This window comes from Kogia breviceps, chromosome 2 (assembly GCF_026419965.1).
Source record: "Kogia breviceps isolate mKogBre1 chromosome 2, mKogBre1 haplotype 1, whole genome shotgun sequence".
NCBI classification, from domain to species: domain Eukaryota; kingdom Metazoa; phylum Chordata; class Mammalia; order Artiodactyla; family Physeteridae; genus Kogia; species Kogia breviceps.
The window spans coordinates 34,041,095-34,054,336 of NC_081311.1; the positions used below are offsets into that span (position 1 = coordinate 34,041,095).

The 13,242-nt window shown below is 44.3% G+C and overlaps 1 protein-coding gene across 2 annotated transcripts in view; it reads left to right on the plus strand.

Moving 5' to 3' along the window:
• MYOF (myoferlin) overlaps nucleotides 1-13,242 on the plus strand; it is a 157,871-nt gene that overhangs the window by 114,892 nt on the left and 29,737 nt on the right. Inside the window, exons 33-40 of one of the 2 annotated variants that reach the window (XM_059055428.2) lie at nucleotides 590-771; nucleotides 865-1,023; nucleotides 1,148-1,246; nucleotides 2,191-2,352; nucleotides 4,537-4,702; nucleotides 8,123-8,199; nucleotides 10,549-10,605; nucleotides 12,018-12,029. In XM_059055428.2, coding sequence (XP_058911411.1) covers nucleotides 590-771; nucleotides 865-1,023; nucleotides 1,148-1,246; nucleotides 2,191-2,352; nucleotides 4,537-4,702; nucleotides 8,123-8,199; nucleotides 10,549-10,605; nucleotides 12,018-12,029 — 914 coding nt within the window. The remainder of the gene's footprint in view (nucleotides 1-589; nucleotides 772-864; nucleotides 1,024-1,147; nucleotides 1,247-2,190; nucleotides 2,353-4,536; nucleotides 4,703-8,122; nucleotides 8,200-10,548; nucleotides 10,606-12,017; nucleotides 12,030-13,242) is intronic. The other variant, XM_059055429.2, reaches the window with a different exon arrangement.

Below are 13,242 nucleotides of genomic sequence, written 5' to 3' on the forward strand. Positions count from 1 at the left end.
AATTTCAGTTATACAATACAGTGTTAGCTGCAGTCACCATGTTATACATTAGATCCTCAGACCTTATTCATCTTATAGGTGAAATTTATACCCTTTCACTAACTTCTCTCCATTTCCCCTGCCCCCAGGCACCCTGACAGCACCATTCCACTGCCTGTTTCTATGAGTTTGACTTTTTTTGTTTGTTTCACATATAAGTGATACCATGGAGTATTTGTGTTTCACTGTCTGGCTTAGTCACTTAGCAGAATGCCCTCTGGGTTCATCCATGTTGTCACAAATGGCAAAATTTCCTTCTTTTTTAAAGCTGAATTATATTTCATAGTTTGTATCTATCTATATTTTTTTCTTTATTCATCTATAGGTTGGCTTTCATTTCTTTGGTGGTTTACTTTGCTGCACAGAGCCTTTTTTCGTTTGATGTTGTCCCACTTGTTTATTTTTGCTTTTGCTGCCTTTGCTTTTGGCGTCAAATTCAAAAAACCATAGCCAAGCCAGTGTCAAGGAGCCTACCCCTGTATTTTCTTCCAGTTTTACCATTTCAGACTTCAGCCATGGCCCCCACTGTTATTCTTTTTTTCTGTTTTAGATCCATATGCTCATGTCTCCTTCCTTCATCGAAGTAAAACCACCGAGATCATCCACTCAACCCTGAATCCTACATGGGACCAAACGATTATATTTGATGAAATTGAAATTTATGGGGAACCCCAAACAGTCCTACAGAACCCACCCCAGGTTGTCATTGAACTTTTTGACAATGACCAAGTGGTAGGTAATTGAGAATTTCTAAGATGGCTAGGGGAATGATGGAGATTTATAGGGATTTTTGTCAGGGAATTTAAGGATTGCTTGTTCCTCTAGGGCAAAGATGAGTTTTTAGGACGAAGCATGTGCTCTCCTCTGGTGAAACTAAACTCAGAAATGGACATCACACCCAAACTTCTCTGGTACCCTGTAATGAATGGAGACAAAACCTGTGGGGATGTCCTTGTAACTGCAGAGCTGATCCTGAGGCACAAGGTACTTACTGAGTTCTCACTCATATCTTTTTTCAGAGTAGCCAATCAAAACACTTGTTAACAACTCCAGGCACTGCTTACTTGAACTAAAGGGAGGCATTGACATTTCCCTGTTTGTTTCACAGGATGGCTCCAACCTTCCCATTCTTCCCTCACAAAGGGCACCAAATCTGTACATGGTCCCCCAGGGCATCAGGCCTGTGGTTCAGCTCACTGCTATTGAGGTATGCTGCTCACTCTGTTTTATTGATCAACTCAAATGGATGTGGATCAACTCAAATGGATGTGGCTGTAGAAATGGAATCTTTCGTATAGGAATGGAATCTTGCTGCATCTTCTCTTGCTGTCTCCAATTTCCTATAGAATTTGACTAAAAAATTGAAATATGCTTGTCAAAACAATAAGAACAAGTCAATCCCAACATTCCTGAGGGAATCTAGAATTCCCCTTTACTGGGAGCCAGTGGATTTCTAAGTTTCCTGTGTCAACTGGAGAACTGGGTGACAGGAGACGGACTCAGAGCAGCGTGTCTTTATGTGCAGAGAAAAGGGGACCTCAGAGGGAGGTATAGGGAGGGAAGGGAGGAATGAGAAATGGTGACATGTCAGACAGAGCAGATATAGACAGAAGGAGCCTGACGGACAGCATCCTGCCTACTATTGAGGGCTCTCCCTCTGTCCAGTCAAGCAGCTGTGTTACCTGGAGATTTCCGTTCTTGGGGTCTTGCTAAGACTGAGGCAGATGGCTTTAAACAACAGCTCTTATTTTTTACTCAGTGCCTGCATGTCAGTCACTGTGTTAAGAAGTTTACACTTGAGCCTCAGAATAACCCATGATAGGTAATGCTCTCAGCCCCGTCTGCAGATGAGATAGAGAGGTTACTAACTGGCCAGAGTTCTCAGAGCTGTGATATGGCGCAGCCAGGATTTGACCCCTGCACCCTTATCCCCTCTGCTTTTTAGTGGCTCAGGTAGGAGAGGTAAATGGGCAAAACCGCTTTCTCTGTATGACCTCCAGTTTCTCTAGAGTGACATTCTCAGAGATGTGAGGCAAATCTGTACAAGTCAATCTTAAAGAATTTACCAGTTATTAAGACAGGAGTTTTCCTTTTGAATATTATTTTTAATATGCTGGGTTTCCTTCCCTTCTCTTTACATTGTTTTCTTAGATTCTAGCTTGGGGCTTAAGAAATATGAAAAACTACCAGATGGCTTCTGTCACCTCCCCCAGTCTCATTGTGGAGTGTGGAGGGGAAAGGGTAGAATCAGTGGTGATCAAAAACCTGAAGAAGACGCCCAACTTCCCAAGTTCTGTTCTCTTCATGAAAGTGGTACTGTATCAAGACTCCGTAATAGTTCGTGTCTGTTGAATAGCTGAATTGTACTTGAAAATGAATATATACAAATCACACACATATTTTACATATATATATATATATATATATTTCCAAAGTCTGTAGTTCATATATTTCCAGTCTGGCAACAAATAGAAAAACCCTGTCTTGCAGACAGCTTGTCAGTGACTTTTCCCCCTTAGATTCTCACACTGTAGTGATGGTTTCTTAAAGCTTCAAACAACCCCAGTGACACAGAAGTATCTACGAGCAATACTAATGTATTTCTCCAATAAACTTTCCATCTAGTCAGCTCTCTGTAACAGGCTCTTGGTCAATCCCCCGAGAGCGGAATATTAACCCCCAGGCCCTGCAGGTGTACGTGGACCAGAGCCCTCTGGATAGTGACTGGCTGGCTGGGGAAGGGCGGCTGCGGGGTGATGGGGCCATGTCCTAAGAGCCCATGACTGTGCCCTGCCTCCAGGTGTCCCTGGGATGGTGTCACTTTGTTCCATCAAAGTTACCCTCTGGTTATTAGAAAGGCAGCAGCCTCAGATCTGGTTCACAGTCGTCCATCATAGACCCTATAATACTTTGGAGCAAGAAGAGGTTACTCCATCTTTCCGTGGTTTTTTTTTTTTTTTTTTTTTTTTTTTTTGCGGTAGGCGGGCCTCTCACTGTTGTGGCCTCTCCCGTTGCGGAGCACAGGCTCCGGATGCGCAGGCCCGGCGGCCATGGCTCACGGGCCCAGCCTCTCCACGTCATGCGGGATCCTCCCGGACCAGGGCACGAACCCGTGTCCCCTGCATCGGCAGGCGGACTCTCAACCACTGCGCCACCAGGGAAGCCCCATCTTTCCGTTTTTAAAGCAGTTAAATCCTTAACTTTTTAAAAAGAAAAAAAACTTTATTTTTTACTCTACTATACAAAGCGTTAAGAGATAAAGGCATTTCTTCAGTTTAATGGGGTGGAAGGTCCAGAACCTTCCCATTTCTTTCTCCACCCCAGTCAGGGCCTCCAGCACACCACTCTTGAACTGTAGGGTCTTGGAGCTTAACTTCTCCAATTACAGATGAGGCAGCTGAGGCCTGGAGAGGGGAACCGCCTTATGCAAGTTCCATAGTGAGTGCCAGGCCCCACGTGTTGTGCTGCAGTGACTCTGTCGAGATTGCAGCAGTAGCTACACAGAGCTCGGTGCTGGCTGCATTCACACTCCCTGCATTAAGTCTTCAACCCTGCACGGCAGGCATTTTCACCCCTCTCATGTGTGCTTTGGAGGAAACTGAGATGTTAAGTGATTTACACAAGGGGACACAGCTTGCAAGTGGGTGGCCAGAGTTTGGACTTAAGGTCCCTCCAACTTCAAAGCCAATACTTTTCCCCTTGCGATGCTACAGATGAGCACCACTTGGAAGCTCCGAGCCAGAATCCCAGAGTGATCCCTGGGCCACTCCCCCCATCCTTGTTCCGTCCCCAGCCCCTTCCCCACCTCCCAAGCTCTAGCCTGGAATCTAGCCTCAGTCAGCAGAGGTGAGGAAAGCCACTCAGTTGATCCCAGCTTCTATTCCTGTGTGAAGACGAAGGTGGAAATCATCTGAACCACGCACCAGGCAGACCCGAGACCAGCCCGTGATTCCCCAGTCAGACAATGTCACCAAGGCTACCAAATTCCATATAGAGGAACCAGGAGGCATGGAGGAAAAATGAGCATCCCATGTTGGCACTGAACTTCCAGGGCTGAAAGACTCTCAAGCTACAGTTATCTCCCGTGAAGGTTCAGTTTTATCTCGATCTAAATTTTAACTAATTCTAACTAAATGCTGACTCCACATCCTGTTACAGAGCAGAGCCAGGTGCTAAGGTACAGTGCTAAGCACTTCACATATATTAATTCAACACCCCTACTCTTATTAAGGAGATCACTGGGACAGAGGAGAGTTCCCTAAGATCATGCAGCTGTCGGTGGCAGAGCCAGGGTTTGATCCCGGCTTGGAGCTCAGGCCCTTCAGCTCCAGTCTGCTTGCCTGGCATGTACATTACTGAGCTGCCCGCTGTGGGTCCCAGGGGCTACACCAAATGGGCAGAAAGAGCCTGGGTTGGTCCCTTTGGGGGAGTTAATTGGCAAAGTTGCCCTTGTCAGGTCTTAAACAGAAAAGTGACACCTACCTCTGTGACCCCTAGTTCTTGCCCAAGGAGGAATTGTACATGCCTCCGCTGGTGATCAAGGTCATCGACCACCGGCAGTTTGGGCGCAAGCCCATCGTGGGCCAGTGCACCATTGACCACCTGGACCGCTTTCGCTGCGACCCGTATGCAGGAAAGGAGGACATCGTGCCACAGCTAAAAGGTAAATGCAAGTCTCTAAATAGCATCTTGGGACTTTTCATGTTGAGTTGATTTAATCTTTACAAAGTCTCAAAGTAAGTACTCATTGTCCAGATTTTGCAGAGGAGGAAACAGTTTGATTTACAGCACGCTACGTAACTTTCCCAAGGTAATATAGTTAGTAAGTGGCAGAGCTACCCTTGAATCCTGGCCTTGTTTGAGGGGGCCCAATGCTCAAGCTATTACTTTCTGAATTGTCCTGCTCCTGGATGAACATTCTTTTTTGTATCATCCAGCAGAGAAGGCAGGACAATGGGTGATTGCAGTCTGCTGTGATAAGTTTTTTTAAAAATAAATGTATTTATTTATTTATTTTTGGCTGCGTTCGATCTTCATTGCTGAGCGCGGGCTTTCTGTAGTTGCAGCGAGCGGGGGCTACTCTTCATTGCGGTGCGTGGGCTTCTCATTGCAGTGGCTTCTCTTGTTGCAGAGCACGGGCTCTAGGCGTGTGCGGGCTTCAGTAGTTGTGGCACGTGGGCTCAGTAGTTGTGGCTTGCGGGCTCTAGAATGCAGGCTCAGTAGTTGTGCGCATGGGCTTAGTTGCTCTGCGGCATGTGGGATCTTCCCAGACCAGGGATCGAACCTGTGTCCCCTGAATTGTCAGGCTGATCCTTAACCACTGCGCCACCAGGGAAGTCCTATGATAAATATTTTGATGGGGAAATACAGGGGCCCCTCCATAAGCACTGAAGGAGTGGGGGATTATTATTTTAAATTGCTTTCCATCTATTTCTATCTATATTCCCTCATTAATGCATCACAACATTGTTGTGATATAATTTGAAAAATATGATTTCATTGTTATCTATCGAAGGAAAAATAACACCTGCTTGAGTTTAAATTCCTGGCCTTGGGTCACATAATTAATAAGTGATAGAGCAGGGTATAATACTTACTTTGGGGTTCTATACTAAAAACTAATGAATAGCATTTTGCTCTTGTTTATTCAAGAATTACTTGTTTTTTAATTTACCATGTGTCAGAGACTCTTAGGGGCTGGGGACTGGGTCCCGTCCGTGAACAAGATCCCAGAGCCCCTAGGCTCATGAGATTAAGCCCAGTGGAGAATTGACACTCATTCATCTGATCGTTGGTAGCCTCCAAACTGAAACAGATGTCTTCTATTTGAGAGCTGTTCTGCTAACCAGTTCTATTTAATCTTCCATAAGGTTTGGTATTGATTTTACGGAACCTCTGAAGCTCATCTGCTATGTGGGTCTGAGCATCCTGTATCCCTGATTCAGAGAAGAGAGAAAAAAATTCACAGTCACACTTGAGCAAAACCCTACATGTGTTTATCCATACATTTCCCATGCAAAGCATTTTTGTGCTGGGTTGATGGTGCCTAAAACAGCAACATTTTTATAACATCAAGGATTAATGTAACTGTAGGCAGTTTTTTTTTTTGGCTGTATGCGGGCCTTTCACTGTTGTGGCCTCTCCCATTGAAGAGCACAGTCTCCGGACGTGCCGGCTCAGCGGCCATGGCTCATGTGGGATCTTCCTGGACCAGGGCACGAACCCGTGTCCCCTGCATCGGCAGGTGGACTCTCAACCACTGCGCCACCAGGGAAGCCCTGCAGGCATTCTTTCATCTGGGGTTACTTAATGGAGAGAAACCGTTTTCCTAGTGTTTTTCCTACTGCTTTCATGAGAGAAAGTTCTTTGACACAAATATGTGAAATCATGAGGAAGGTACAAATGCTGCAAATTTTCTCTGGCCCCAGAATCGCTTGTGTAGACCTACTTGTGTCTATGGGTCAGGGTTAGGGAGAGGTCTCCTGGTTCATGATCCTTTGTAGTTAGTGTGAAGTGAGGTCAAGGCTTCAGAAAGCCCCTGAAGAGGAAAATCCTTAAGGTGTATGGGGAGCAGTGTTCCCAAGGCCAGAATCTGTTATTTTAGATCAATCTGATAGTTTCTTAAAACCAAACTGAGGTAAGAGTTGAGGAATGTATTTGGTTGGCCTACTGTTGGAAGCACACAGAATAACTTTCCTCCTGTCCCCGAGGCTTTGTTTACATGAGGATTGTAAAGTGGAGAAATGATAATATAGGAAGGAACTTGCATGCAGTTGTGTTCCGGCATGCCTGCCCACCTGGCTGTCCCGTTCTGTGTTGCTGCAGTTGTCGGGAGTTGGAGGGGAGCTATCTTGGCAGCCTAGAGACTTCTGATAGATCTGGGGGTGATAGATCTGTGATAGATCTGGGGGTGCCACCTAGCAACAGCATAGCAACTGGCGTATCATAGATGCTCAATAAATGTCAGTCTCCTCTGCTTCCCCAGTGTTTCCCTGATCATTTCTCTGACATTTACTAAGGGCCTACTTTGCTCTGTGCTCTGGTGTGATGGTTAAAACACAAGCTTTGTGGTCAGACAGACCTAGATTACTTACTTTCACTTGTGATTAATTGTTTAACTGGAAGCAAATGACTTGCTTTCTCTTAGCCTCATTTTGTTTGTTTTTTAACCTCTATCATGGGTATAAGGCCACATATGCACATATCCTACAGGATTTTTGAGGGGTTAAATGAGATCATGTATGTAAACAGGTTAGCCCACTGCCTGGCACATGGTAGGTGCCTAAAAAATGTGTTTTCCCTCCTTTATGTCCTATACATCAAATGCTGGGTTAAACACAAAGTTCTTTTGGCTTGGCAGAGTTTGTTCTGTCTGAGTTCTTCCCTCCTGTTGAATGTCTGGCTGCCTGATGCCTTCTTCCATAAAGGGTAGCTGTACCTCTCATCCCACCCCACACCGGGCTGAGGCTTCAGCACCTACGTCAGCTGAACCAAACCTGGTGAGCCCAGGGGCTGCTCCTGAGCCCTTGCTCTAACCTCAACATCCAGAGCCACAAATATTCTGGGAATTATTTAAAGGCAGGATGTGTGCCTTTTCCCTCTATGTACACTGTGAGAACCAAGCTGAATGAGCCACTGCAACTTCAGCCCTGAAATGTGCAACTGTTCACCCTGCTTTACTTTTCTGTGTCTTAGAACAGATTCCATGAAAAGGAAGCTCCTTTGGTGTAGCTCCCCCCAGCCCCCATTGCCCCGACCTCACTCCTACATCCTCTAAAGACATGTGTCGACACAATTCTTTTTTCAGTATTTCCTGTGTACAGGATTGGGCTAATTGTCTAAGATAAAAGAAAAAAATGGGCCATAAAATTCCCCTTAAAAATGTCTAAAACCGTATCATATTTTGGGAAAAGCAATGAATTGGGTTAGTTTTCTACATTCAGATGTGGTCTTCTCCATTTAGTAAGTCTCATCCAGGAGCAAACTCTACCTTCCACTGTGTGGCTGTTGAACTTGAACTTGGAGTAGAATGTTCACCGCTATATTTTTGTTAAGTATCTTAGATTATGAAATTGTCTTGCAGCCTCCTTTTTGTCTGCCCCACCCTGTCGGGATGTCGTCATTGAAATAGAAGACACCAAACCATTACTGGCATCAAAGGTAGGCTTCAGAACTGATCATTGGATGATGTCAGTTTTATCTTCCAGGCATCTAAGCATTAGGTGAATTCAGTCAAACAACCATTCAGTGCAACTAAAATAAAATAACAAGCCAGCTTATGACGGTAAAAAACCTGCATCTTACACTCATCAGTAGCTACGGTTACATTGTGTAGACTCACGTCCTCTACCCTCAGTCACCCAGGATACTTAAAATATACTGAGACCCGTGCTCCACTCTCCATGAGGGAGAGGGATCTAGACAACAGTAAATTTTTAAATCTCCCCAAGTGATTCTAATGTACAGGCAGGTCTGAGGACCTTTAGTGTGGACAGTCTGAGTGATATCATTTGCAAGAAAGAGAAATTTCAGGAGCAAATACACAGCAGCACAACATTCAGAAGAGGGATACACGTAGCACACCAGTTTTTTTCCCCTACATGAAACAGAAGTATCATGGATTTTTTTTTTTTTTTTTTTTTTTTTTTTTTGTGGTATGCGGGCCTCTCACTGTTGTGGCCTCTCCCGTTGCGGAGCACAGGCTCCGGACGCGCAGGCCTAGCGGCCATGGCTCACGGGCTTAGTTGCTCCGCGGCATGTGGGATCTTCCCGGACCAGGGCACGAACCCGTGTCTCCTGCATCGGCAGGCGGATTCTCAACCACTGCGCCACCAGGGAAGCCCAATCATGGATTTTTAATGACCCTATTTGTCAGTGTATGGGATAGCCCCGACTTTTATATTCACTGTGGTTTTCCAAATCAAGAAATTGGTGGAAATGCTCACTCAGGACCCTATGTTAAAACCATTCCAGCCAGTTTGACAAGAAGGAGAGGGAAAAAGTTCCCAGCCCAGAGAAAAGAAAACATCAAATATCTCCTCGTTTCTGTTGGCATTCACGATGGACTTTCACAGCACGTTTTAATATGCAAACTGGCCGAAAAGTGCACATGGTTGAACTTTAATGTGTTATGTCCGTAAACAGTGCCTTTAAAGAAATCCACTCTCTTCCCACTGCATTAAACTCACCAACAATCGGACCATACTAAATGTGGGCTCTACAGCCAGCATTGCTTAGCAGTGTTTTTTTTTTTTCTTTTTTTTTTTTTTTTCTTTTGTGGTATGCGGGCCTCACTGTTGTGGCCTCTCCCGTTGCGGAGCACAGGCTCTGGACGCGCAGGCTCAGCGGCCATGGCTCACGGGCCCAGCCGCTCCGCGGCATGTGGGATCTTCCTAGATTGGGGCACGAACCCGTGTCCCCTGCATCGGCAGGCGGATTCTCAACCACTGCGCCACCAGGGAAGCCCCTAGCAGTGTGTTTGATTCTATTCCCTGAGAATCTTCCACAGTCAGAAATGACAATACCAAATATGCAAAACCACTGTGTTCACTTTATAAACAACCCCAAATATTCCCAATGAAACAGTAGTAGCCTAGGACGAAGCTAAGTATAATACACTTAAGATCTTTTACGTACATTTTCACAACTCTGGAAGAAGCCAGCTTAAGATCCTGCTCTGTAATCAGCCTCCAGCTTTCCTGCCTCCCATTGTTAATCAGCTTTTGTTTGGGCCTTCTGTATACTCAGTAGCCCCAGGTATGGAGGCTCAAGAAGAAGAATAAAGCCAGTCTGTGCCCCAATCTCATTCATTTCTTAACAGTAGTTAACAGATGAGGCTACTGTAGCGACACATTGTGAAAGCTGAGTTTACATCATATTTTAAGTTGCAACTTAGCAGGACTGAGGAAGGTAGTATCAGTCATTCTCATGTACTATAAATAACTTTCGCTCAGCTGCTCTCCTAACACCTACTGGAGGTATACTGTGTTGATAAGAAAGGCTGTTTGGAATTGCCTCTGAAAATCTGATACCACCTATTCATTGGGGAATATAGCACTCATCTGTGCAAAGTAAAATGAGCAAAGTTGAGCTTTGGAAGAGCCAATGACAAGCTTGCTGATGTCCTGGATTACATATACATGTAATATACATGCATGCACGTAATATATATGCATGCATGTGATATGCATGTGTTACATGTACATGTGATGTGTGTGTAATGAATACCTATTACCACTAACTCAATTCAAGCCTTTTATTGGTAAATTGAGGGAATGGGTCAACACTGTGCTGTTGACGGGAGCTGTAGAATGTGGCTTCAGGTGACAGTTTCGGGCTCACAGAAACTCACACCACTACCCTGTGGTGACCCTGGGAGCTCTTAACAGATGGGCTCAGCACCACCACAAGTAAAGCAGGAAAAAAGCATTGGGGACAAATTGCTAAGTGCTAGCCAGATAACACAGACGTTCCTACATGGCCATTTCAACAATTACCTTCCAATTCCAGTGCTTAAGCAGTATGTCAACAGCACTCAGCAAAATGGCTTCTCCAACGACAGTGCATGTATGTATGATAAGAAAATGCATGAAGCTGCCTGGGGCTGCGGGGACCTCGGTCTAAAGACTTGAACTCTCCTTTCAGATTCTTTCTAGATTTTGGAGTGAAAGACGATCTTTAAACAAATGTGATTATTTTAAGCTTCAGGGGAGAATCTTCTGTGCCGTTTGGATATAAGGAAGCAAGTTACTCTAGCTGCTTCAGCTACTTTGCCACGTGAACTAATGAGCAGCGGACATGAATAAATTCTCCCATATTAATCCTAGATTTTAACATCAGCAATCTGTTCTGAATAATGCTTTTTAAATCATGAACTATTCATTTCTTTGAAATGATTTCAAATAGCTGAGAACAGATGTAAATAAACAGACTCTAAAAATATGAATTCATGAACCATTCAGAATGTGAAAACACTTTTGGCATCAAGTCCCTCTCTCCAAAATCTCGATCCAGCTGTGATGATTTAACTTTTAATCTCGCTTTGACATGAATCTAATAGAAAGAATGGTTATATCTATCTGTCTCCCTGCCTCTCTTGGCATTTCTGTGTGCTGAACAAAAGTCGATGAGGAAAATGCCGAGGGGCACTTGCAGAAGCCCCATGGCCGCCCAGCACTCCCTGCAGGAAGTGCCTGTAGTGAGGAGTCGCTGTTCCCCCACAGTGGAAATGAACTTGAAGTTAGGAGGTAGCAATTCTTCAAACTGCCCCTAAGGGTGAGCTTGGCTGATGTTCCAGCAGGTACCAAGAGAAAAGTCAAGCCCCAGCATCCTAGCTGTCCATTCTCTCATCTCCTGGTGGATTCTCCATGCAGAAACTCAAATGGGAGGGTTTGGCCAATGAGAGACTTGACATCCATTTATGGACGGATATGTATTTGGTGCTTTATCGTCGGCATGGGGAAAGATCAAGAAAAGATACTTACGTGATGGTGCTGCAGTCATGTTGGACATAAACATCTTGGAACAGGAGTTTTTGAAGGAATGAGAATTAGGCCAAGTTGGGGATATACTTTAGAAGCTAAATGGAATAAAAGGTTTGGGGCAGGAAGATGAGCAACTGTATTCATTCCCACCTCCACCCCACCCCACCTCCTTTGTGATCACTATGCTGGTAGACAGATTGATTGTCTAACTCTATTAAAACATGGGACATGGGTGGCTACCTCCAAGCCTTTTACTTTAATACTGTTTGTAACTCTTTTGCACATTTCAGAGAAGAAACCAATAAAGTGTGTTTAATTATGAGATCATCTTGAATTGAATAAATAATCCATCAAAATGTTGATAATATAAGACATGGATGAACAATAACGTCTCCTTTTCTCTTTCTCATTGAACCTAATGCTCATGGGGTCTCCATCGCTGTGTGACCTGTACATGGTTTGTCCTCTTCCTGCCCATATATATGTGATGGGCAGCTAACAGAAAAGGTAACTATTATACACATTTTGCTAGACTTAAGATTCATGTATTTTCTGCCGGTAGCTGGTACGTAAATAAATAAATAAATAAAATTTAAAATCCAGGGTTGGGTTACTGATCCATAAAGGGGAAATAACTGTAAGGTGTATGTATAAACATACATATACCATATACAAATAAGAAATAGCTTTTCTTGAGTGTTCCTTCTTCCTTCCCCCCAGATGGAAGAGGAGGCTGTGTTGCTGGTGACACACTATTTGGGGCAAGCTCACTCTTCCTAGGTAGATTAAGCCATGGGTGGGTCTGATGGGATCTATTCTTGTTATAAATCTGAGTGGAATTGATAGTAGCCTTCGATAAACTACAGCCTTCTACAGTTTGAGAATGTTGCACAAGTGATTCTAAATGCTGTCCCTTCTGCCCAATCAAAGAACCACCGGATTCTGAACTCTGGCTGCACGTTACCTGGGGAACTTTTGAAAGCATCCTGTATGCCAGGTCTCACCCGACGCTGATTGAATTAGAATCTCCAAGAATAGGTTGGGAGCCACTGGTCTAAACAAACCATGATGCCTCCCTACTCTTGCTTCACATTTTATAATTTTCAAAGCTCCTTCTCCTAATGATGTTATTTGATGTCCAGAACAGCTCTATGAGAGACTTCCCTGGTGGTCCACTGGTTAAGACTCTATGCTCCCAATGCAGGGGGCATGGGTTCAATCCCTGGTCAGGGATCTTGGGGAACTAAGATCATCCCGCATGCCACACAGCGTGGCCAAAGAACAAAACAAAACAAAACAATCCTATGAGATGGATGGGGACAGGTAGTGTTATTATCCTATTCAGTGGATGAAGAAAATGATGCTCAGAGATGTTAAACAACGTACCTGATGTGGTGTGGCTTGTAACATAAGGGTATGGCTTGTAACGTAAAGGATGGAACTTGAACTAGAACCAGTTTTACCCACTCTTAGCTTAGTGAGCTTTGTTTTGCAACACATTGCTGGCTAAAAGGGCTAAGGAAATGAAACAGTGGAAAACACATACTGGAGGATGAAATAGTAAACACATACTGAAGGTTTTCTTTTAATTTATCTGCATATGTAAATATCAAGTCAACAGGATAAAAGAGTAAAAACAGACAAATGAATAGATTGTATCCATAGAATGTAAGAAAATCATCTAGTGTAGCTGTGGACATTAAAGCCAAACACATTTCAT